The sequence below is a fragment of the Homalodisca vitripennis genome, chromosome 5 (genome assembly GCF_021130785.1).
Source record: "Homalodisca vitripennis isolate AUS2020 chromosome 5, UT_GWSS_2.1, whole genome shotgun sequence".
In the NCBI taxonomy this organism is placed as follows: Eukaryota; Metazoa; Arthropoda; class Insecta; order Hemiptera; family Cicadellidae; genus Homalodisca; species Homalodisca vitripennis.
In genome coordinates this window covers 102,640,546-102,668,327 of record NC_060211.1, presented here as the reverse complement: position 1 = coordinate 102,668,327, position 27,782 = coordinate 102,640,546, and the positions used below count along the sequence as shown (strand labels likewise).

At 30.0% G+C, this 27,782-nt stretch overlaps 1 protein-coding gene across 2 annotated transcripts; it reads left to right on the top strand.

Annotated features, from left to right (window-relative positions):
• The first annotated feature begins 512 nt into the window (after window positions 1–512).
• LOC124362593 (nucleolar transcription factor 1-A-like) lies at window positions 513–27,271 on the top strand. Of its 2 annotated transcripts, none has more exons than XM_046817239.1 (15): window positions 513–647; window positions 4,885–5,080; window positions 8,472–8,593; window positions 9,733–9,885; window positions 11,425–11,526; window positions 13,619–13,740; window positions 14,519–14,594; window positions 17,239–17,394; window positions 17,770–17,867; window positions 19,420–19,603; window positions 20,558–20,689; window positions 21,632–21,696; window positions 22,305–22,488; window positions 25,523–25,627; window positions 26,176–27,271. In XM_046817239.1, exons 2-15 carry the CDS (start codon window positions 4,903–4,905, stop codon window positions 26,251–26,253), a joined length of 1,755 nt encoding a protein of 584 aa, XP_046673195.1. In that variant the 5' UTR covers window positions 513–647; window positions 4,885–4,902; the 3' UTR covers window positions 26,254–27,271. The 2 variants fall into 2 exon arrangements, with proteins under 2 accessions (XP_046673195.1, XP_046673194.1); XM_046817238.1 differs by having other exon boundaries at window positions 535–785.
• Window positions 27,272–27,782: the final 511 nt, after the last annotated feature.

The following is a 27,782-nucleotide window of genomic DNA, read 5'->3' as shown; positions in this document are numbered from 1 at the left end:
ATGTTCATTTTGGATAATATTGTTAAACAAAACAAATAATTTATTGCTTTTGGTGAAACTATTTTAAAAAAGTAGCCATTAATAGTGAAACCATTCAGTGACAATATTATATGCATTTTAAACAAAATTATGTTCCATTAAAAAGGATTCATAAGTTAACAATGTTTATAAAATATATCCATATATCAATCAAACATGAAGCAGTTTTTTACTATAATATCCAAAATGCGAAGTTCTTTCACTAATCTTTGCATAACTTTTTATATTACATTAAGTTTATCAATAATGTGTTGCATGATTAAATGTTTCTGTGGTTCTTATTAAATTTGTTTTGATGTTTCCTTTTTAACTCGACAAATTGTATTAAATTTAATGGTTCTCCGATAGTACTTTACTTTAGAGATTTTTGGGTGACCATTTTAACCCGTTCATACCACTGTCATACCACTGTAAATTATTTTCCACTTAATAAAGAACGCTGGAAGTTTCAGTTAAAGCGAGCGAGTTTGTCGCGTCGCTTCCCCGGCCATTACAGCACGTTTTGCCGCCATTTGAATCGTGAGAACACCCGTTGAAGCTCTACACTCTTCACTCCTCGCTTTGCTTTCTTTTCTCCCGCTGTGAGGTGGTACATGTGACTGTTTTGGGTGTGTTTATCCATTTAACTAGTTGTTAATGCTTGTTTGTAATTCAAAATAGAATATCTGTTTTAAATTATTACTAGCCTATTTATTATTATTTTGTGTTTGATACAGATCGGTTCGTAATTTTGGAAGACTTAAAAGGTAAGTACTTTATTAACCTATATCTTGGTCTAATATTCAGTATCGGAAAAATACGTTTGTTTATAATCCCATGATGATACATACCGCATATTTTAAATAAAATCCAAAGAAATAACGTAGTGTATATGCTATCTTGAATTCATGAGAGGGCTAGACAGGTCACATTTTAAGTTTTACTTAGGCCTACTATATTTCTAAATAGGTATTACATCCATAGTGCCCTCCTGGATTTCCTAGGAAAAATTAAATTAAGCCCAGTACATTTCATTTGGTAGTAGCAATAATAATTATTGTAACATTAAAAACAGATACAGCCTAGTCTAAAGTGATCATATTCCTCTAAACAAAATTTAGATTCTCCTTATAACCACCTACTAGCCTACAGCACCACATGTTCAATTTTCATTAAGCTATGTAGCCTAATTAATTTTTAGACCTATACAGGTCCTACTCCAGTACTTCCTCAAATTGTAACATTATCGCAGGACAGTAAGTTAGAAGCCTGATCCTAATCTTGAGTTAAATTACATACTGTAATTATTGCACGGTGTAACTTAAAGTAGCTATAAGAGTTATCTCTGGTATAATAGTAAAATAAGAAATTCATATATTTTAATATTGTGAGCCGCCTACTGTGAGTAATTATGTTACGTAAGTTAGCCAGATTAATTATACTGGTAGATTTGGAACAAACGTCCGTCCTAGATCTCAATCTTAGATCAGTAATGATCCCGAATGACTAGAAAATCCAGGTCCCACCTCAAAAATTTGTACTGTCCCGAAAAGAATCAGGTTAATATAATCTAGATAGATTTTTCTAGAAGTTCTTAAATTTATATTTTTAATTAAATTGTCAATCCAAACTACTACAAATAGGACAAGATGCTGATTTTTCAAGCAGGTAGGCTATTTTACATTTTGTTTGGCCAATACAATGGAAAGGAAAGTTTGTTACTCTCTAAGAGTAATATTCACTGTTCAGGCCATATGTCTTTTTTTTACAAAATCAATGTAAGAAGTAATCACTACCATGGAATGTTAACTTGATCATCAGTTTAAAACTCTCAGGGAGTAAAACACTCACATTTACACTTGTTGTAACATTTATTAGAAATAACGGGTAGACTTTAATAAGCGGCCTACACTCGGTTGTTATTCAGTTGTTTTTATCGAATGGTTCGATGTTTTTATCCAAAGGAATAGGTAGTTTTATATTAAAATTTATTTAACTTAGCACATTATTCCAACTTAATATTATAATAATTTTAATGTAAACAATAAACAACAAGAAGCAACTAATAGGCTATTTTGAGATTTTGAAATTGGCAACGAGTGTGAGTAAAATATGTGAGATATTTCTTATAACTGCCAAGATTTGTTTAAGTGGCTTCAACATGTGGGTTTGGTTTCTGGTAACCCATGGGGAGAATTCATTCATTCATTTCATAAAAGCGGTTACTTATTGATATCAAGCTGGGCAAGTTATAAATATTGTAAGGTTTCTTTGATACTAAGTCTATGCCATAGTTGGTTTTGTTGTTTTGTAATGTTAGTGTTAAATTTATATTTTAAAAATTGTAATGAACGAGATTCTTCTTGTTACGGTAATTTATTAAAACTATTGTGTACGATTTTTACATATCGAAGTTGAATAATATATATCGAATTGTTCAATACAAATAACCGAATAACGAGTGTAGGCCGCCTGTTAAAATTTCCCCGAAATACCTTTTTGCAGAATTTTTTTCCATAAGTAGTTCACTATGATAAATAATAACAGAAAATTGATTAACACAATTAGTTTTATGAGAGGATGTCTCAATCTTGCTTAAACCTTTATCCCTATACTAGCTGTTACCCAAGGCTTCGCACACGATTTTCTACAGAAAAATTGGGACGTAGGAGAGCATATTTCTTTTAAACGTCATTATTACCCTTCTGAGATAAATGATAGTCACTGACAGATACTCTAAGCTCATGATCTATTTAAGATTTAAATTTTAAAACAGTCTCAATATGCACCTGTGAAATAACTGGAATTTTTCTCCAATGTTCTATGATTTTTGTATACAATTGAACTATATTAGACCATCGTGAACAGGAGTCAAAAAGTCGGAATTCATTAGCGCGGAATTCAATGTAATAAATGATGGCGCTCAATTTAATTTTGAAACGAAAATAGGCATATCTTAGGTACATATTATTACAGTCTAATGATTATGAGCTTCAGATGTTAGGCGAAATTGCGTATGGTTTTTATTTTAAGCTTTGCACGTGTATCACTTCTGGATTAAATTAGTTATATCTCCGATGCCATGATTGAGCTTGCTTTGTTGTCTCGATCGAGAGAATATGTAGGCTTACACACGGAGTTTTGAGAACCATACTTCTGTCAAAAAAAAAACAACTAAGGTTGGTTTTATAACATTCTTTATATTTGTAGCCAACGTAAGATAGTAATTTTGATATCTGCATTGCTCTTCTGATCAAGCATGAAGAGCATGGTTTATATTAGATAAATATTGCAGTTAAAGGTGAATTTTTACGTCAAATTTGAATTGTATTATCTGAATAGTAAAGTCTATGTTTAACAGTGATTGCAGAAACAGTTGAAACAAAATTTGCTGTTTCTCTTAAGCTTACTCTATGCTTTCAAACTATAAGTGTAAAGAAATTTAAAATAGTAATTAAATGATATATAAACATATAAATTTCTTTTGTCGCGTTATATATGTTTACAAAGAACAGCTGATTAAATTTGAAAAGGCTCTTTCACTTAATAACATATGTTTGCTGCAATGCATTTCTTACGGGTATTTCTGAACTTTTAGAGACCAGTGGGGTGGAATCCTGAATCGGGAACGGGATAAAAAGTATCCTATGTTCTTCTCCCAGTTCTTAGCTACCTCCCTACCAATTTTCAGCCAAATCGGTTCAGCCGTTCTTGACTTATAAATAGTATAACTAACATGACTTTCTTTTATATATATAGATGTCCTGTGTTGCTGATGTTTAATCATGTAAAGCCTACAACTTAGTATTGTACAAGACATGGTTGCATGATTAGGATTAAAAATAGTCTACACATTATGGATAGAGATGTTTGAGATAACGTGAAGTCTGGTGTTCCTCTTTTCAGAAATTATTCTTTGCGTAGTATCATCAATTTGCCTTAATCACCTGTGCCTTAATCATCAATTTGAGTGAAACAAACATTTCAAGTTGCTATGTACTTTATTTGAGTTAAAACCTACGAAACCATAATTCAATAATAAATGTATATAAATTATTTCATTTTTGATTAAATGTACGTAATAAACATAGCCTATATGTATTTTTAATTTTAAAATGCAACAAAACTATTATAATTTTCTTATTTTGAAACAACATAGAGTAGGAGTTCCCTCTGTTAGCTGTGGCTCCCAAAAACACATAAGAGAAAACTAGTTAATGGATGTATATTGCATTAACCCTTTTAGTGCCATCGTCCAAAAATCAAATATTGGCTGTTAAGTTGTTCATTGACATTAGATTAAACATTAAAAATATAAAATAAAAATATATTAAGGTTAAAAATAAATGTGTTCATAGTGTTTGATGTTCAGACAATGGTATACATTTTTCAACAAATAAAAAAAGACATGGAGTTACCTCTTTGTAAATAAAAAATAATATGAAAGTCATGTATAACAAATTTTTTTCTTACATAGATGACTCACCCGGGGTAATTGTATGATCATGTTCATGAGCGTTGTTCCAAAATAGAAGAAGGATAAACAAGTCCTTAACCTAAAAAGAATAAACGGAATATATCAAACCAAGGAATGTTCACAATTGAAACTAAACTAACATACTAACTTTACATGATTAATTCATCTCGCTTTAACAAATCAAAACACTAATATATACAACGTAAATAAAATCAAACAAGTAATTAAATGATTTTTCCAGAGAAAAATGAATGTGCTACTTTTAAGCAAATAGCCATTGTGTGTGTTACCATTATGAATCTGTTAGTTTTTGTAGAATATTGTATTTACAATAAACTTATGAGTACCGGGTTATAAATATTTGTTAATGGTATAACTTTGTGTTGTAGGTAGGCCTAAATATAAAAATGAGTAATTCAACTAAAAAATCCAAGAAAAAGAGGTTATTAGTTGATAATGAAGAAGACCATGTCCTTCAAAGTCAACCGAAAAAGGTGAAACCAGAAGTTGAAACTGTTGAAGAAAATGATGAAGAAGTTTTAGTTCTAGACAATGAAGAGGAGGTTGAACAGAAAACGGCTAAAGGTAAGTTACCTCTAAAAAACTGGATATGCTAAGAAAGCTTACAATATGTGTTAGTATGCAGTTATAAGTACTCGTATTAAAAACTTACTTATACCTGCCTTCAGGTTTTTTTGTTCATTACAATGACTGGTTTCAGTGTTAAAACCCAGTTGTCAGGCTGTAAAACTTAAGTACCAAAGTCTGTGTAAGAATTGTAAAATATAGTACAACACAAATACATAACAAGCAAAAAATTAAACATTTAAAATTAACTGTAACTATTATTAATTAATAAATTAGGACACAATGTGATAGTGACCAGCAGGCTTGACACACAGTAGACTGCATGTCAGTAAGAAAGTCAGTCACTAACTAGCCCATTCAAACTTATCCTTGAAGATGTTTGTCATCAATTCTGCTTGTTCCACTTTTTATTTCCTGAATCCTGTTGAACTATATACATATCAATCATAGTTTAGCTTATCATTCAGCACGATATTGGAACATTCTGTGGTTGCAGCATAGATTTCATATTTTGCTACAGTATCATGGATGGGGGCTTTTCACTGTTTAAAAATAAAATTTCCATATTCTTTTTAACACTGTCAATTGTATGGCAACATTCATTTAGGTTTTTAATGAACATTTTTTGTTGTTTGACAGTTTTTTGTGGAATATTTTAAAAGAACGGCCTGTCTGTCTAATATAAAATTTAGGACAATCAGAAGAACACCTGGAGAGTCGAGTATGTTGCTATGTTTATTGTTTTTATTGGTAAAGTCTAATTTCTTCCCTAATTTATTTATAGTGTGGCATGCCAATGTGATGTTTTCTTTCTTTATTTGATTGTTAAGAAAATGACTAGACCACACAATCATTGGATACTGCATCTGACCATCTTCAAACTCATACTATGGCTGCTTACAACAGTTTCCTGATGCTTACAACATTAAAATTATTATAATAATGAATACACAAATACAATAATACAAATATCAGCTCAGTATAGGGTTTAACTATATGTACTATAGCTAAGCAGTACATATAGTTGATGGATAGACAAACATTGCCAAATCAGGCTGAGAAACGCTGCTCACGATCACTCAGTATAGGTGAAATATATGTACTTACTATAGATACACACTTATTGTGGAGTAGTTTAATACATTGATGGGTAGACATATGTTACGAAGTCGGGTTGAGAAACGCTGCTCACGATCACTCAGTATAGGTGAAATATATGTACTTACTATAGATACACACTTATTGTGGAGTAGTTTAATACATTGATGGGTAGACATATGTTACGAAGTCGGGTTGAGGAACGCTGCTCACGATCACTCTGTATAAATGAAATTTCCCTATTATAGCTACACACTAATTGTACAGTAGTTTTAACACATACACTGTGGTAGATACTTTACTGTTTCTAGGTTTTTGTTTCTGTCCCAGGTTTAAGCCTGTACTACTTAATATCTCTCAGTATTATATCCAGAAAGGAGCGTGTTCATTGACTAGCACGTAGAGGCAGCTGAGTAAATAAATAAATTTAAAAGCCTAGTAATAGTTCTTTGCATTAGTTGGGGTCAAAAAGTAGGAATAGAGATTATTGCTGACTATTTCAAAACTATGTGTCATTTGATGATGGCTATTGTAACTCCAAGGGGTGATTGATAGTGGGGAAAATAGTGAACAGATATCAGGACCACAACTGCAGCATGCCTATTTCCCATGGTTGAATCATCTATATGTGAATTATATAGCTCACAGCAAAGCTAATAAGGAAAAGTCCCTTATTTTCTTTTCAATGCCTCTACCTCTGGGGATTTCATACTACACTTGTTTTAACTGTTCTTTGTGTCTAAATATAATGAGCTATCATTCTGAATCTTACTTGGCTATTAAACTGCAGGTAAGAAGAATAAACCACCTTTAACACTTTGGAAGACTACACTACCAATATAAACCACAGGTTTACAGTTGTTGTTTTTATGCCAAAAAATACAACACTGTTTTTATTAAAATCATTTTTATCATTGGTTTGATAAAAATTGTATCTTCTACATCAACAGAAGTATTCAAATGATTTCTTATACATGCTTATTTGCAACAGTTAAAAATAACTACTATGTTTTGGACAGAAAAAAATTTTTATGCCTACATAAAAACAGTAACATTTGCTTACAGTGGCTTTTTTTACACATATTTGTAAAATATTATTAAATTTTGCACATCGAGTTCATATATATATTTACGGCTTAGTTAGTAAATGCAAGTTATTTGAACAATGTTTATATAAAATTACTGAAATATGAGATGAAATAATAATAACGGTAAAAAATCTTAAATTGTGAATCGATAACAAAAGTGTTAACAGTCATAAATTAGTATTTTTATTATTTATTGATTGATTGTTTAAGTCAAAACTATTTCATTTTAAGATCTATTTAGACTGAAATTGGATTTCAACAGCAAGGCCGAAATATTTAAAGAATTTAATTGTTTTAGCAATGTTTTTATGCAGTATGAACTGGAAAATTTAGATGTTAGTTTTGATCTAAATGTTAACATTTAGTATAAAACTCCACCTATTGGTAAATTGGTAAACATCAGTAAACTCTAGTTTGTTGTCTAAAATATTCTGTTCAGTAGTTGTTTTGGAAATGGCATCTTAAATGTTTCAAATCCACTATAAAACCCCTGAAGGTATGAAAGAAATTATGGAGAAATTGTGAGTTAGAAATTTTTGGATTGGTGTAGTCTGAGCAGGAACTGTTTCAGCAGGGGGTTCACATTCCTTTCCAATAATAACCGTATTACTTTAAAACTCTTAAGGTAATATTTTTGATCATAGTCTCAGCTAATATTTAAAAAAAACTTAATTTTATATTAGCTGTTAAATTTAAGTTTAATGTCAATCAACAACATGTTATCATTATTTTTTAAAGTTTTCAAATACTTTTAAAATTTCTCACTTTACTACACTTCACTATATTTGTGTTCAGCATGGGTTTTTCATAATGTAATTAGGAATGCTTGGAATAATAAAATTAGTGTTATTTACAGTCAGTAAAACACTATACATAAAATCCCTTGTATATTGGTCAACATCAATGCTTCCTGCCATAACAATAACACATTTCATAATGTAAAAATATTTTCTTGTTACAAAACATGTGAATATTATTACCTCTAGCATTAAAAAATTGTCACGAGAGATTTTGTTACATAAATAAAATGTGTGAGTTTTATGACTGTACAGGTACTGAGGGTCTTTCAAGATATATTTAATTTTTCCTAACAGTCCATTGACGTATTTGAGTTACAATATTATAGACAACACATATATGGTGTTCTAAATTACCAATGTTAATATTTATTAAAATACTTGAGTTTAACTAATTGTTTATAGAGGAAAATCAAGATTGGAATAAAGAAGACTACAATGAGCTTATCAAAAGGATGGAAGAACAAATACCAAAAAATGACACAAAAAGTTTTACAAAGCGAGCTGAACTTCTTGATTGGAATTTGGTATGTACTTGTTTTACACTATTATAGTGTTTCATTAATTTTATGTATTACAACTTTACAAGTTTACAAATATTACATGATTTCTGGAACTTATTTATTTTAATAATCAAAACAAGTAATCCTTCAATGTTTAGATATGTACGTATTTGTATTATAATGCAATAAGAAAATGCATAGCAACGTGTACCCCATTGGGCGCACAATGCGCTTTATGAAAGCTCGGTGTGTACCCGATGGGGTATACATCGTTGTGACCATGTTAACTTCATTCAAAATTTTCGGTGTAATTATCGTGCATATTGAAAGTTCATTCTTTTGTCAAATCAAATTTTTCTGCTTTAACTTGTTTCTGTACAGTGTTGTTTCTTCAGAAACTAATTTTTATAGATTTGAAACACATGAAGTATATAAAATAAAATTATATATACAAATTTTAAGAACAAAGAAATTGAAGTATGGGTTTTGAAAACAGAAATTTAAAAAGAAACTGCATTGGAAAAATATAAATAATTTTATTATTCTGATGTATGTCTAAATAAGGTTTTTATTTTATTTTCCAACACAGGAATATGAAGTTTTTTTAATATTGGAAGGTATAAAAAATGTATTGTTTGAAACAAAATTAGGTACTAGAAATGTGAAATTTTCCAACAATTACATATTATGAAAAATGTCCTATGAATAAAATTTAAGGAAATTGCTATGTATAAGCTAATATATTAACACATTCACGACATGTACCCCATCGAGTACACACAATCTTTGCCGTTATGTACCCAATCGCTAAGTCAGCAACAATAGACAAACAACGATAGAGAATTACTATTAAAATACGATAATATTGTTTGGACATAATTATATAATATTTGTACGAGTAAACTTTTCAGTACTCTGAGCTTTATTTGTATAATATGTACAGCAGATAATGATTTTTGTAAAATAATTTGTATATATAAATGCTGATATTTCATATTCCAATTCTCAGATTCAATATACTACAATGTATTATACAGAAAATGCAAGCTCAGAACTTCTATTGTCAATTGGTATAGTTATATTTGCAATTGCTGCAGTATTTCATATGAAGTTGGACTAATTTTTTACCAATGCAACATTAATTAGAATGTTTTGTTTTATAGGTGAAGTTTGGAGACCATTCTGTCGAGGAGTGCCAAGAGAAATGGAAAATAATGAGGAGCAAAGTGAGACATTTCAGGCTACTTAGTGAGGTGTTACAAGACGCAAAGGTCTGGGCCGAAAAACCATGGGCTGCACCTTTTAGTAAGAAAAAGGTAAATCTATTTCTTCAAATTTTATTATTTTTGAGGTTCAAAAATTAAATTATTGTCAAGTTAAATAATATCAGTTAATTTAATTTAACCCTGGCAATGGTACGGGCAGGATATCCATTCTGAACAGTCCTTTCTAAGTTATCACATCGGAAATTCGATCCTTTTTACATATTTTTTGATACAACTTTTGAAAGAGTAAATATTCTCCATTCGCTTTTAAAATCATACGGCTGCAAAGGGGAAGGACTAATTTTGTTGGTTTAATTTTAATTAACCACCTCTGTATTTGTTTTAAATTACTCCTGGCCAAGTCTCAAGTACCAAATGTATAAGTGTACATTTCCTTAAATATAGTGTTTTGTTATATAGTTTATCCATTTATCAAAAGTCACTACTTATAGAACCATCTGGCTATTAACCTATGATGTAATATATCGGACTATAAATAACCTATACATTATCATATGTTTACTTTTTATATTTCAATTGGTTACAAACCAAGTTAATTATGTAAAACATGTTTGTGACATTATGTACCATCAGTGCTATATAACGATCTTTTAAAAGTGTGATGTGTATAATCAATACTACTACCAGAGGTAAACATTCCAACTAGTTTCCAATCTTACCTAAGTTGTAGTGTAGTTTTGTAAATAAAGTATATCATGTACTTATTCACTTTTTTATCATCCTTAAAAATAGTTTTTTTTTTAACTATTTTTAAGGGTGATAAAAAAGTGAATAAGTACATGATATATTTTATTTACAAAACTACACTACAACTTAGGTAAGATTGGAAACTGAAATTATTTATATTTAACATCTAATACAATTCAGTTACTTTTCTTACAACACTTTTTGAGCTGTTTTTAAGTTGAAAAGCAAATTGTACTAATATGTTTCTTAATAGATTTCAATAAAGGTTTGTTTGGGGAAAATAACACTATAGTACGAGTCATATCATTGCAAGCCTGGGTTGCGACAAATAAACTGATGTTTAATGCACTTAGACTTGAGTATTTATGAGTGTAGAAGATTAATTTATTTTGAAAACACTAATTAAAGTTATGACTTGAGATATTTTTGCATTTTTAATAAGTTAGTAATAAGGCCAGACGACCAGGCTTGCAATGATATGCCACGTACTGTAGTGTCTTTGATTTAAACACTGAAGACATATTGACTGCTTATTTCGACAGTCATTGCAGTTGGTCAATCAAACAGTTATTAAGTATCGGGGTTGTGCATTACAAGTTACACAGACATAAATATGTAAAAAAGTACTATGTATTTTCACATATTTCGACTATATTATGTTTATAAAACCATTTCACCAAGAAACACAATATACATTTTTGAAGGGTTTGCTGTAAATACACCGACTAATAGAGCAGTGTAAAAAATCAGCAATATCGTCGCCGTCCTCAACATGTTAAGTTTAGTTAATGAACATTTTTTCATATGTATTTTAAGTGTAAAAATAATGTAAAGTTTAACAAATTTTAATTTTTGATTAAAATGAAATTTTTCTATTTTTAGACTCGCCATCCTGAGCAACCTCCACGACCTTTGTCCTCTTTCATGTTGTTTTACATGGATAAAAAAGACAAAATCATCAAAAAACACCCGAGCCTAAAGTTGGTAAGTTACAACAGGTGCAGAATTTTATAACATAAGGTTAAGTACTCAGATCAGTTCATAGTTCAATTAATACATCCTGAACATGCCAAACTCAAGACACCAAAACAAATTATGAATTAAAAACTTTAAAAAGGGTTTCTCTTTTCCATGACTGACTGGTACATTAATAAAACGTTTGTTTCTCAAGAGATGCTTTAAACAAGTCCAAACCAAGATTTCTGTGAAATCATGTCCAAACTGCTAAAGTTGGGGAGATATGTAGTTTTCAGTTATTTCTAATTTCCAATTCATATAAATTTGTAGAATTTTCCGACAATATTTAAAGTGTAAAGTTTGGTATATTTTTTCATTTTCCTCAGATAATTAACTAGGTTATTTTTATTAAAAACATACAATTTAGATTTATTAGAAGAAATATGATCTTTCAAACTCTTTTGTGCATTTTATTGAAAAGATTTAAGTCTTCTGCGTACAGATTCAAACTACTGTCTGTTATGTATTGGTAAAGTTTTTTTCTTTTCTTTTTTGAACAAAATATTTTCCCTTGAGGAGATCTATAGACCCATTTATTGGTACACACTTTAATTTATTTGTACAAATTATCATTACATATTTATGAAAGATTGGTGCAAACGATTGGGTTAAAGCAGGGTTGGAACGTATAGACAGCTGCTCAAACCTTATTACTTAGAACTAACCTAAAACAAGAGTTCCCATACATAAGTGTAGTGTTATATGTATTCTACAGTCTCCAGTCGTGTATCATGGTTGAGGCTCATGAATTTATAGAACTGTACTGGAGTTTGCCTTGTCTGTGGTTAGTAAAAAGCAGACTACTTAAATCGCAATTTAAGTAGCCTTCAAGTCTTCAGACATCCTTAAGTAATTTCTCCATTCATTTGGTACATCGTGCAATCTTTTAATAGCCTCGTGTGAAAAATTTATTTTATTTCAGAAGCCAAGACCAAGTTATTGGTTTTCATATATTTTGGTTAACTAATCTAAAAATAGCATATATCACAACAGCGCTTCCTTTGTGTCGATCAAAGTAAAGTACCAGATATTACAAATCAAGAAGGAAGGTTAGAATTAAGATATTGTACTGTGTAGATTGCTCAATTCATTCAAACCTTTTGAACAAATTGAATTTGTACCATCAGATTGTTCAACTATATGCAAAAAAAACCGTTAACATTTATATCTTTTAACCTGGTCACATCTTTCCATAACAGTTCCATTTTTTCTAACCTGTAAAGACATCAGGTCGAGGAAAAGCATAATCCATAATATAATTTAGTAATATTTGTACCCCTAAAACTTTATAATTATTATTTTGTTCCTATAAGAATTGTAATGAAATATATGAACACAAAATAATTGTGAACTTAGCAATGCTACAAGACAATATTTAGAGTTAGCAGACTATTGATTGATTAGTTCGAGACAGCTGTCTGGCGTGCATCCAATGCTCTGTGGGTAACATGAGGCTGAAGTTTAAAGCTATGTCATGAATAGGAACTCATCTCCAATCTGAGAATCATTTCAGATATTTAGATTTTAGTGTCATACTGCTAATAAACTGTGCGATGAGTAGGAACTCATCTCATATCTGAGAATGATATCATTTCAGATATCTAGATTTTAGTGTCATACTGCTAATAAACTGTGCGATGAGTAGGAACTCATCTCATATCTGAGAATGATATCATTTCAGATATCTAGATTTTAGTGTCATACTGCTAATAAACTGTGCGATGAGTAGGAACACATCTCCTATCTGAGAATGATATCATTTCAGATATCTAGATTTTAGTGTCATACTGCTAATAAACTGTATTTTTATTTGTTACAACTATAGTTTTGTAATTTAAATTTAACAGAGTTTTCCTTTACACAATTTTTTATCAGATGGTTATTGTATTTATTGTATTTTTATATTGTATTAATTATATTGAATAAGCAGATATTCTAAGTTAATCAATAGTACTATGTTGGTAAACTTCTGTATCAAATCAATATATCACATGGCAGCATTTTCCTTTGATCCTGTATTAAATAAAATGTTAGTTATATTCTTAATCTTTCATTCCAGACGGACATTTCCAGAATTATTGGGGAAAAGTACAAAGCGATGTCTGACACAAAGAAATCTTATTACAATCAGAGGGCATTAGAAATGCAGAAAGAGTACAGACAAAACCTAGCAAAGTTCTAGTAAGTATATTATTGTTTATACAATTACAGTGATAGATTGACATTTTTTAAATTTCACATTTTTATTACGGTAATATCCCTTTGATCTTTTCTCTATAAAATAGTTTTAGTTTAATAAAATAATACTTGTTCTTGATCAGTTTCACTAAAGTTCAGTAAATCCTAAGGTATATCTTCAAAAGATATTAAACTATACCTTAGTGTGATTTTCTGCTGATCAAATCTGACTATTTTAATCATGTTTTGAAAAATATTGCATTTTTAACATAAAAATGCATTTTGTTAACAATCTACTGTTAAAAACTGCTTTAATGTTGTGATAAAATACCTAATGTATTTGTAATGTACGTAATATCCAAACATATGTTGATGTAAACATTATTATTTATTAAAATAATTGTCCTTAGGTACCTAGGTTCATTTGGTCTTAAGATGGTTTTGCTAACATAAAAGTCAAGCCTGAATGTCCCAATCCAAAATATTACACACTCCTTAAAAAAAGTAGTTTTTCTAAACCTTTTAATCTATGGTTACAACAAATTTGATTGATCTTGGTCTGGATAAGGACAAGGCAAAGTATCCCACTGATAAGTTGTTTAACCAACAATTGTGTCAACATTACCTTTCCCCTACTTTGATAAAGATTTAAGAAAGGCAGATGGTGAAACAGTTCTTGCCACAGAGTAGACTTGTTAACTTATAAAATCTATGATACAAGATATTTAAAAAGAAGATCTGTCCCTCAGCTAACCAAATAATATTGTTAAATTTGTTTCAGTGAGAAATATCCAGAATACAATCCCACTACAAGAAAACAAATAACTAAAAGTAACAAACCACTCCCACCATTTAAGGTAAGTCCATTGTTTTTAAATTGTATTGCGACAATTCTAATAAATTAATATATAATATATAGTTTAATAGTTAATTAAACTGTGAGGTACTTATTTACAAAGTAGACTTTAGTGTAAATCTTTTGTTTATATTACAAAATTGCTATTGCTGAAAAAAATGAGTTCTGAAATCTTATTCAATATTGATTCTACCTTGTAGGTAGTAAGGGCACCAGAAGTTCTAGAAATAAATCATTCTAGTGTTCTGTAGGGCACAACTCGAACCCGTATATTGATCTTATAGACTTCTTCCAAATAAAGAGTTTTCAGGTTACTCTTGGTCTCCCCCCAAAAAAGTGTTGTATGCAAAAGATTAAATTATATTAGGCTATGATGAATTAGATTACTTATATTAATATTTTGAAATTTGCTAATGGTCTTAAAATGAAAAAGCTGTTTTCGACCCTCCAACTTATCAACATGATCACACAAGGTGAGTTCATCATCCAACCTTACATTTATGAGATCGACAGAATGAGTTGTAATTTAATATTTTGTTTGCTGGTGCTGATATAACTAATAGTATGGAATTATTCAATATCACTATGTATGGAATGGTCGGTATTAAGTGTAAGCTTAATAACATATAGCTTGTCAAAAATATGTTATTTGGAATATTTTAACCCATTTACTATAATTTAATTACAACCTCCATCAAAACTAGTGTAACTGACAATCAATTTCTTTCTTAGAGAGAAGTTGAGAAATCTTTGTGTATTCTCCTTGGACTTCTCACTTGTCTCTGCTCCCCAACATCTTCTCATTATCAATCTTTTATCTTCTTTTAAATGAAATGTTGTACATATCGTATAATGCATAGTTTCAATATATTATTTCTGATTATCTTGGTTTAAACATTAGTTTAAGCTTGATCTGATTGCAGGAATATGTAATATCCTTCTAATGAACTGATTTGGGAAGATTTTGTAACCGCACAGTCTGTCATTGGTTCCTTAGTTTCAGTAAAATATAGCATAATTCAAAATCCTGTCTAAAGCAATGTACATTTTATCATTACTGTTCACTTCATTTTACATCAGCTTTCCCCTCTTAATCTACTAGTTGAGTTCTCCATGCAAAAGAATGGGCTTAGGGAAATAGATCGAATTAGATTAAAAGATCAAACTTTTCTTATTGTATTAAATCTGGATGGTATTCAGACTGATCCATACATATCTAATTATTGTTACTCTTTTCTTTTTGACTGGAACTCGAGTAATAATAAGCTGTTAAAAAAATTGTAATACTTTGATAACTAATGTTTGGAAACCAAAGTCTTTTTGGATTGTTACAAGTCAAAAAAATGTTTTTCATGGCGATATGTTAGATATATTATTATTTAGTAAATTATTTTGCAGCATAAAAAACTGTATAAATAATATAATATGTATATTTCGGTTTGTTTTAAAAAACTGTTTTAGATTTAATTTTATTACATCTTTTTCACTGGTTATGTTTAACCCTTCAAGCATCCATCATATTTTGTGAAATGCATACCTGTTTTGTGAGGTTTTCCTTGTAACATTTGTAATAAATCTAAATAGTGACTTAAAAATAAATTGTTATACCACTTGTTTTTGCAAAGAACTGTGTTATACTTTGTAACTATGAAGTTAACAAAAAAATGTCTAACTTTAAAAATAAATAAGGTAACAAATAAATAGTAATAATAACAAAATTTGTAAAAAGTATGCACATTTATATAAAACATTACACTTATTCAAAAGTCAGAATAGCAAAATTGTAGAAAATTTTATCCTCAAGACAACAATGTATAATGTTTAACAGTTTATATTAATAAATTTTGTTTTATGTATTTTTTTTAAAAAAGCGCATATTTTAAATTGTTTTCCCTACTTGTGGTAGTTATATAATGCATTGATGTAACAATGTTCTTACTTTTTATATTGTACTAAATATAGGAGCAATACAACATTTAGAATAGCCTACCTGTAATAAATTTTGCCATGAAACAGTAATATACATTGTTGTAAGATTTTTTTATTAATTCATAATATTTACATATACGGAATTTACATAAAGGGAAGTCAAAATAGTGAATAACTATTTTGAAAAACATAAACAATATTTACATGTAATAATATCATTTCTATCAATTAGTAACTACATAACAACAAAACAAGTACAACATAAACGGTAAACAGCAAAATTCACATGTTTGTATCTAAGGAACAAAAAACAATGAATAGACATTTCGCTGGAAATAACAGCTGATGAAAATAATGTAGACTAATTTTCAGTACAGAATACAAGAAATCCAAGTCCACTAAACATAAATCAAAACTCACTGGCAAACGAACGGTATAGGTTATAATGCGTTTTGCTGGTATTAGCTTCAGTAAAATGAATTTATGGAGATGAATGTTTATCGTCAACATTTTTTATGAGGGTTAATATCGATGACAGTTTTTAAGAAATTTTAGTAAAACAACAACAAATTTATTAATAATTACAGAAACAAATTTGTTTGGGTTGTTGTTAAAAAAAAATTGAATCTTGTTCAATAACAAGAAGAAAAAAATACGAGGTTGTTTTGTGTTATGTTTTCTTGTATATATGTGTCAATTTTAAATTGTTATCCTAGCTGTACCTGAAAGAGAAATTGAAGAAACATGAACAAGATGAAGGTTTTGACCAACACGAGTTCACAGAGAAATATAAGGAAATGTGGAAAAATCTTAGCTTCAAAAAGAAAGCATGTTGGATAAGGTTGGCGAAGGAAGAAGAAGAAAAGTATTTGGTAAGTTAAATAATGCGATTTAGAAGAAATTATTTCTTTCTGGTCAAATTATGTAAGTGCCTAATTTCTACTGATTTATTTGCAACAAAAAATGTAATGTGTACAATTTGTTGCTATTAGGTGTAACTGTTGTCAACAATCAGAACTATGTTAGCAACAGAGTTTGTTATTAGCAAGTTCCTAAAGGGAAAATATTGTGGTCATTCTTGTAACATCACTAGACAGAATAAAAATTGCTAGCCAATACAATTCTTCTAAACTATGAGTAAAATTATAAAATTCATTTTTTATCAGTTACATTGAATATAATTTTATAAATAATATCATACAACCTTTTTTCTAAGTAATTATTAAAACTATGTTATCTTTCCTCAGGAACACCTGAACGATGATCTCATGGAAGATCCTGAAAATAGATCTAGTGCACCATATAGATCTGTGATCTCCAAAGAAGAAAATTTAATATTGGACAGGTAAATACAGTACTTTCTGATGCATTTACTATTATCAAAATTGACTTTTGTTAAACCGATGCATTAATTTCTGGTAAACTTCATGTTTATACGGTATTAAGATAACAGTCATGTTTTAAGTTTGTGTAATTCAAATAGTCTGGAGAAAATGTGCTGAAAAAAATATACAGACAAATGAAAAACTTTAAATTAGCGTACGAGATAGACTTATTTTTATTTCTCACTTCATATTTTGTCAATAATTTCATAACAATTATTATGTTAAGAATAAGTGAAATTGTAACTTTATTTTTGAACAATCATGAACGAAAAAAACAAGCTATGTATGAGTAGTATGTTATTTACATACTACTGTATTCATAATGTACAGTAGTATAACATTTTGTTAGTATCTTTATAGTAATATGTTTATGTTTTTTAAATGCTTTCATCAACTTACTATTTCAACTACTTAAATTTGTGTGATGTAAATTTTTATTATATTATCAAGTGTTGAATTTTTTCCCTGAAATTTGAATATCAAGTAAAAAGAAGTACTTACATTGTGTATCTCTTATTCTATCCTTAGCTACTATTGTAATAAAACTCGATGTTGCATATGTAAAAATGAACTTCATGCAATATTTCAAATCTGTATGGCTCAATTCATTTTCATGATGTTCTATCCTTAGCTAGCATTGTAATAAAACTCGATGTTGCATATGTAAAAATGAACTTCATGCAATTTTTCAAATCTGTATGGCTCAATTCGTTCTCATGATGTTCCCCTAAGAGATAGGCTTTGCTAAAGTTCAGCCAAATTGTCTATGCTCCATGATCTAATTCAATGTGACCTGTGTAGAAATGAGCTTCAGCCACAATTTCACGTCTATAGCTCAATTCGTTCTTGGGATGTTCCCCTAAGAGATAGGCTTCTTTAAAGCTCTGCCAAATTGCCTAAAAGAATATGCACCATCATTAAACTTGAACTTGATTTTGCCTTTGTATAAATAATCTTCATCCAACATATCAAGTCTGTAGGTCAATTCATTCTCGAGATGTTCGCATAAGGGATAGACTTTGTTAACTTCAGCCAAATCCAACAGAGACACATGCACATCGGTCAACTCGATCTTCCCTATTTAGAAATGAAGATTCATGCTACATTTCAAGTTTATAGCTAAATTCATTCTCAAGGTATTCCTCTGGATATTTAGACTTTTCTGACGTTTAGGCAAATCTCATGGTTGGACACGCACCATTATTTTATTCAATCTTGCCTATGTTGATGTTTCATGCAAAATTTCCAGTCTTCAGCTCAATTTGATCTTAATATATTTCTGGAGACATACAGACAGGAAAGAAATGTTTCCAGTCCCCAGAATGATATACTTCACTAATGCTCAGCTAATTATAATAATGACCAGTGTTTTTATTATTATTTATTGCCAAACTGTGTTCTATTGTAGTCCATATAATCAGTGTTTGATGTGACTGTTTAAATGAAAGGTAATTAAGAAATATATTAGGGACATTTTTCAACTTTTATAAAACAATAATATTTTAACTCTAGGTTAGCAGGAAAACCAGAAAAACCACCAAATTCTGCCTACAGTCTCTTTTCAAAACTAATGCTTCAAGACAAGCATGCCAACCACGTTGAGGGTGAACCCAAAAACAGGATGCGAGAAGTAGCATTAAAATGGAAGGAAATACCTGATGATCAGAAAAAAACCTATGCAGAAACAGTTCAGCATGTAAGCATAATGTTATGTTAAATTACTAAAATTTGTGAGTTGTGTACTAATCATTATTCTAAGGTAGTGTAAAAGGTGGGTTCCTAACTTTAAAATGTAGTAATGTTTTTAAATAAATGTTTAAAAGTATTTTATGATGCATTACAACCCTTCACTGAACATTGTACTCTTTCTTTTTACAAAAAGAGCTACTCTTGTATTCAGTTATTGGATTCCAAATAATCTAGGCCAATTAATCTAGAGTCTGTAAAATAGTCAATAAATTACAAAATACATCAAATACTTATTATTTTACTCAGCGGAATCCATGTATCAATGATCCTTGATACTGCTGTTCTTTTCACTTGATTCCAATATTAATGCTATCAAAGTATTTTATTATAATTTAATAAATAATAGTAACAGATATGTTTGGTAACTCATGATATTTTATTTATGTGTATTAATTCTTTAATAAATTAAATGTTCAAAACACTGAATACCCTTTAGAAAAAATAACACTCACTATAAGAAGTCTATATTCCAGTTGACTACATCACCAGTCAGTCATTAATGGCATAGTTGTAGTCATGGTTATTTTTAGTCTTAGTCACTTATGTAGAACCACGATGGTAGTCCTAATAATTTGAACAAGTTCAGGAAGAAAACTTTTTTAGTGATGAAAGTACACAGTTTTACTGAATTAATATAACTGAAAGGATAACTTTTGTGTATCAATAAAAGTTATGTTCAACTTCGAGTTCATACTATGCTTTGGTGTTTTTCTCATAAACTGCTTCAAAATACTATAACATAGTTTTGTTTATGCAGTAAATTATTTGGGTTTCTGCAATCATTAGATGTCTTGAGTTTAACTAGCAATGTTTCAAAACAAACATAATGTGTCATACCGTATATTACATTCCATTAGTATTCCTAATAGTGTTCTAAATGTTTTTTGACATTGTTTTATAGATGCATGAAAGTTACAAATTGGATTTTGCCAATTACCTGGAAAGTTTACCTGAAGACAAAAAGGCAGAGGAACTGGCCAAACTACAACCAAAAAAGAGAACTTCAAAGACTAAACAGAAGTCTAGTAAAAAGGTATATGACTGATTCTTCTTCTTAGATATGTTAGTACTGAGCCTGGACGTGCTTGTTCCTTCTTCCTTCTCTTTGCATTTTTATATTTGGTTTTTTTTAATTGGTTCAATAAAATCAAACTTTCTGCTAACTGTACATAAAAATAGAAAGTTACATTCAGTGTTTGTAAATTTTAATTTAGTCATGCCTGGAAATAAATAAGTTAGAATCATATTTTTTAAAACATACTTTTGAACTAAGCGGTTGATCCGTTAATTTGGCTCTCAGTACGCAGTGTTCCTGATTTCTTGCATCACATAGATGGAAACTTTTAGAAAAATTCATGTTAACTTCACAATCCTATCTTCATAAACAAACAAAAAAATAGGGTAGTTAATTTTAATTTTGTTTTGAACCATTCAACATATTCAGAATTCCTAACAGTATACAGAGTAAATTTGAAGTGCATCATCTTATACTGCTGTCTCAGTGAACTATCTCGAGCTTATGGCTGCTCAGGTCGTTGCAGTACTGTGGTGAGTAAGTCACATGATGTTTACAAGTATGAACCATTCCCCTCAATGCCACCTGCCCTATCTCAATTTGAAGGGCGTAATATTTAACATTTTTCAATGTCAACGTTTTTATAATTCTGAGTATTTTTATATAGTAATATGTTACTGTTTATTTGCAATTTACTGTTTTATACATTTAATTTTAAAAAGCTATTGTAAATTTGTTGTAATTTTACAAGTTTTGAGATGAATATTAACAAAAGAGTCTAATTACTCCTAATATGCATAATATCCATGTATGCATAATACATTTACATAATTTTGCTTGTTATAAGTATAATAGAAAATGTAGGAAATGATTTTCATAACATAATTTATTATGTATAAAATTCATAACTAGAGGCAGTTATGTCATTGCTCACTGTAATAGAAATATATATTATTTCAGGGTTCTTCCAGATCTAAGTCTCCAACTCGAGTTCTTTTCAAAAATGAACCAGAAAAGCCTCCAGTGTAAGTACGCCACATATTTAACATTTTCCCTCTTAATGTTTCTCTAGAAACCACCCTTGAATGATCTGTGCTGAATACACTTATTTAAATTTTTACTTGATAATTGAACTTGAGTTAATTCGCCAATCCTGTGACTACTAGATACTAACATTAATTTTTTTTAATTTTAATTTTAGTCGAGTTTCAGAATTATATGAGCAAAATAGATTGTGGCAAAAACTGTAATACTAAATCACATCTAATCGATGTGAGCTATCTATAGCCACCACGTTCTTCAATCAATTTAGTTTATTGTCAATAGATTCAAGGTTAACAAGGTAGAATTTTTACTGTGCACTGTAACAGGGTGAATGGAAATGTGTTAGTGGCCTCTGGCATGACCTGAGGATCACTCTGAATAGATAATTTGTGTCCAGGAGGAATTCCTACTTAGAGACAAATAACAATCATAATTGTGTTCACATAAGACTATTCAATCTATACCTTGTAGCTCTCCTTATTTCAAATTTGTATGTAAATACATTTCTCTATGAAATTGTAAATAATGAAATGTTATCTTTTTTACAACAAAATTGAGTGAATGATTATGATTTCATTTTATGTTACAGGACAGCTTGGGATCTTTACAAGATAGAGTTTGCCAAAAAGAACAGCAGTCTACCAAATAAAACTGCTTGTAAACGAGCAGCCCTTATGTGGAAAAACCTCTCAAAATCAGAGTTAGACAAGTACAAAAAGAAACACGATAAGATGAAAAAGCAATACATGATTGAGTTTGAAGCATTCCTAAAAGTAAGTATAAACTATTGAGATCAAAGCAGAATGGTTTTGTCTGTTATCGTTTGTTGTACAGATGTATAGTAGTCTATAACACTGGACATAGATGGAAAACAAAAAAAATATATGGTATACGAAAATGGAAAGTGTACACATCCATGTATGTAACCTCCTTGGCAACTTACTTCTATGTTGGTTCAAGTTGTTTAGAGATACATCAAAATTAAAACACTCAACCTGTAACAGCCTAGTGTAATCATATGGACATAGTTGTATGTACAGTATTAACATTTGAGTATGGTACTCTCACTTCAAAATTTGAGCTGGTAACGATTAACTTCGGTAGAGTTGGCTTAGGTTATCTTGCCTTATGAACTTGATCTAAAATATAACCAACTTGGCAAAATCTATTATCATAAGCGTAACGTTATTAAGATTTCAACTTACATTATGGATTTTGTCACGATGGTCGCCATCATATTGTGGGTGAAGATGAGTTAAGATCATTATCTGAGTGAAGATGATCCATAGTGAAGAGTTGAGAAAGAATACATATAATTTTCTTGTTTTTTTAAGTTCACTTTTTAATTGTTTGCAAATAGTTGTTCTTTTGGGTAGAGTAATTGATAAAGTAATTTAACTGAAGTATCAATTTGTTTTTTTAATGTGTGTTAACTTTTAAGAAATGTACAGTGGAGTCGCACTAATTGGGACCGAACCCTGTTCAGATGATCCGGAATGACAGAAGAACACGGTTTTAAGCATGAGAATGGGTTGACAGTATTTTGTTATAAAATTATCAACATTGTTTATTAAAACACGTTTTCTGACTGTTGTACTGTATTTCATGTGTACAAATGACTACGAATACTTAAGCACAGTTAGTAAGTTACATTACACCATAGTTCACTTTTGTAGTGTGAGTTCTATTGTTATGCAATGTGATCGTACACCAGTCTGTATACACCCTCCCTCGGCACACCAAAAATACACACAGACTCATAGAACAGCTGCACATTGCGCTGTAGTCGGCAGTGAGTCGTCTGTTGTCTCAGTGCAAACATCGATTTCACTGTTGTGATTATTTGCTTAATACAGTAAAGTGAAAGGGTGCGACCATTACTCTCGAACCTGTGTGATAAAGAAGAGTTGGTGCCACACGCAGACGGTGCAGCATTGCTTGACCTTGCACTAAGATACCTTGAGCAACAGGCTACTGCTACACCTGCCAATATGTTTATGATACGATGGTGAAACTATGTGTCATGTAAAAGACTTCACTGCAACAAAGACAATTACTGAATTCATGCCTTTTAACAATCAATATTGTACTCAACAGTAATGTCCAGGATTTAACTCATACTTAACCTATAAGTTTCAGTTTGGTACTGTATTTAAACTACATTATTTATGTATTGTATACAATTTGTCTTAATAAAATACTGTACACGTATTAATGAAAGTTGTATTTTTTACAAAGTGATACCACAATTTTAATCTTTTAGGTAATTAGTTCGTATAACTGTGCGTTATCGTTATAAATAAATATAAGAATTTCCTCCTGGACATGTTCGGGTTAGGAGGACTCCACTGTATTTCAACACTTTAGAAAGAAGTAGTTGCCTTTAAATAATACATACATTTTGTTAAGCATATATTTCTTATTGTATACATAAAATTACTCCAAATTAATACAGGAAGTTTAGCTGATTCTTTTCTTAATAAGCACTTTTTAACACATTTTCACGAATATATATCAAGAACACTGTACTTTCTCGAATTTATATAAATTGTACTACAAGATTACACTGAAACTTGTTATATTTTTCAAAAACCTAGAAATATTTGTATTTATTCAATGCTGTCCATAACGCTATCACTCAATTTATTGTCATGAAAAATAGTACTTTCAGCAGCAACAATATAGATTGTCAGAGTGTTTTCATTCAATGGTGACTTTTCTCTCCTACGTTTACTCATTTTCACTTATAAAAAAACAATAAATGGAGCAATAAACAACAAATTCAAATATTTTATTGTTGTATTATTTACACAACAACAATATGAGATTTAACACAGAAATGGACTGGCAAGGAATCAAAATACTTAAAATGTAATATTTTTTATTTTGAAAAATTCTTCAATGTTAAAAAGGGGTGCAATGAAGCCAATTATATACTTTTGTTTTACATTTTTTAACAAGATAGAGTTTTATTAAGTGTATTAAATGGTTTTAAACTTTTAATGATAATACAGTGTGACTTTTGGTGTGTTACTTGGTCTGAAACATTTATTGCTGTTTTGTTTTTCTGCCTAGTGTTGTATTCATGCATTTGTAAATATTTGAGGTATCAAAAGATGTGTGTTTTTAAGAATATACATGGTAAGTTCATATATATAATTATATATATATAGAGAGAGAGAGATTTATTATGGTTTGAATTTCTGTCTGTATAAAAAGGGTTTGCAGTGAGCTAGTGGTTTGGAAATGTTATGATTCCGATTGCTTTTTTGGTATAATTAGAATGCCCTGTATCCTGCTACAGTTGCCCCTATAATTAAACCACACCTGAAGAAAATTTAAAATATGCTAAATATGCAGATCTCAAGTAATTTTTAGGAACACAACCTGTCAGTCACCTCAACAGAAAGACTACTCTGGACAGCCTGCCCGAAAGATTTCAATTACAAAAACTCAGCAAGGTTGTATACGAATATAGCTAAGAGTGAGTTACAGCTGCCGACGTCTGATGCCCAACATGAACAAATAAACTGCGCTCATGGGTGACGAAATAAAATGCCAATTGCAAGGTTTTGTTTCATTCACGTAGTGGGTATCTTCACCCGTCTATATACGGAACCTGGTGTCATTTGGAAATCATATAAGCCAGCTTCATTAATTTCTGGAGATATCCAATATACCAGAAGTTAGACATTTTAGTTGGACCACCTCTGTTAAACTACGGACTTGAAAGATTATTTTTCTGATTGCATGTTTAGCTTGTAATATAAACAATCAATTCATAAAGTGTTTGCTTGTTATTTTCAGACTCTAGATGAGAAAGAACTTAAGGAGTATTCAGCTTTAAAAACTGCCAAGATTGGAGAAGAACTGGATGATGATGACGTAGATGAGGAGCTATCGAGTGATGAGGTAACTGTTAGTAGAAATTCTTTTTAGTGGAGGAAGGCCAAAAAATTCAATTTAGACATTACTTTTGGATGTATGAATAAAGTTAAATAAGGTTGTATAATTGATAAACTGTTCCATAAGACAGAATCAACTGTGTTGGTGGTGTGTTGCCTAATCCTATAAAAAGCGCTATATATAACAACTGCAGTAAATTGGTAAAACCAAGTGTTACAGAACTGTTCTTAATAAGAAGCATTATTGACTGTACAGTTAGATTTAACTGTTGTAAAAAAGTTGTACGAGTCGTGTTCAGAGAGTAAGTAGGCCTACCATTAAAAAAAAAATTTTTTTTTTTCAACACAATTTTATTTCTACATGAAAGGCTAAAACCTACATAGTCACTGATGTTCAAACACTTGTCATAGCAGGTGATCAATGCCTATACCCTCTTCATAGAATGTTCCCACCAACAAATGTAACTACGACTCCTCAGTAGTTTTCACTAGCCATAAGCAATATATTGATTTTAAGTGGAATATTATGTTTAGACAGGATGTTAACTGTTATAGGAGGAGAACAGTTCCAGCACTGCCAGTGATTCAGCAGGAGATAGTGATAGTGGTGTCAGTGAAGAAGATGAAGACTAAATATTAAAGAAAACATACAATTGTACAAATTTATTTAGATCTAAAATTGTTAGTATTTTTGTAAGTTTAAAAAGCTGTATATTTGTAATTTATTTTTGTAATAAAATTAGTATAGTCAATTCTAGTGATTTTTTTTTTATTTTGCAATTTAACTGGATTTTTTATATGTTAAACACATTGATCTATCCTTGTGACTATCAGTATGATTTTATCAATGACAGAACTTATATAACTGGAAATTATTTACAGATGTCGGAATATAAGTTTATTAAATCATAAATCGAGTCAAGTAACTATCAAACTCTCCTCTCCGCTCAATGAACTCTATTGTGTTTTAATGACAAGGTATGAATTAGTAGAGTACAATATTCATACTTTAACCACTTTATTACCTGCTGAAATACTAGATTTCATGTTTTTATCATGAGAAATAAAGGAAATGTGAGAGTTTGTTAGTATATCCATGCAGTGAGAGTGAGAGCATTGTCTCAACAATGAAGCAAACTTGATCTTAAAACAAGTTGGATTGAGTGTGCAAAGTTTCAATCCAAGTGAGCTTTGATAAAACCCACTCTAATAATCTCAAGTATCCAAATTAATTAAAGGTATTGACGTACAATATTTTGTTTGTGTTTTACTGTCATTGTGTAGGCAGATTAAAGTATACTCATACAAAGTAAAAGAGGGTTTATAAATTGTATGATTTAAACTTTATAGCTTTCTATTGTAAAAAATGTACCAACCAAACCTGTTGGCTCAATATTAAATATGTAAGGAATTGTTTGGATTTCATTGTATTCCAAGTCCTTTAAAAGAATATTTTAAATGAGAAAGAAAGATAATGAGTTGAACAACATCCAGCAATTATAACGATTAATGAAACCCCTCTTCTCCAGGACAGAGAAGCCAAGGAATAAAAGCACCCAAAACTTAATTTGATTAAATTTAGTGTAAAGTTAAATTAAATAATTAATGTTAAGAATTCTGTTAGAATCATTAAATATTGTTTATATTACAATGTTTTGGCTTTTTATTCTTTTTGTCTGTACCTTGATCAAAGTCAATCTAAATGTCAAACTCATTGGCAATTATATTGCATATAATAATGCAACTGTGCAATCTTCTCAAAGTTATTTACATATGAAGGGGTCAGAAGCCAAGGGGTACAAGTGACTCTTTTTGAGTTTTGAGAAAACAAGGTTTAAAGTTTAAGTTATATAATCAAATCCAGGTACAAATATGTTCAGTAAATTTAGCATATTATTTTTTACTGGTATTTAAAAATGCTAAAATACCTTTTTTATATTGGTTTGAATTTTCCTCTTTATGATATGGGCTACTATCTGATAAGAGGTGCCACTTGTATCCCTTGGCTTCCAAGTGGAGTTAGGAAAAAATTAAAAACACAGGCTTTTATGTCAAATAAAAACCACATTTTATTACAAAGAGTAAGCTCCTATCTTAAATATTTAGTCAGAATCACTGTCAAAAAAAGTTTTCCAATTCAATGTTGACTTCTTCATGATGAG

Coding starts and splice junctions, on each gene's coding strand:
- LOC124362593 (XM_046817239.1), top strand. CDS start 4,903: ATGAGTAATTCAACTAAAAAATCCAAGAAAAAGAGGTTATTAGTTGAT. Junction 21,697..22,304: donor GAACCAGAAAAGCCTCCAGT/GTAAGTACGCCA, acceptor TTTATGTTACAG/GACAGCTTGGGATCTTTACA. Junction 22,489..25,522: donor AGTTTGAAGCATTCCTAAAA/GTAAGTATAAAC, acceptor TGTTATTTTCAG/ACTCTAGATGAGAAAGAACT.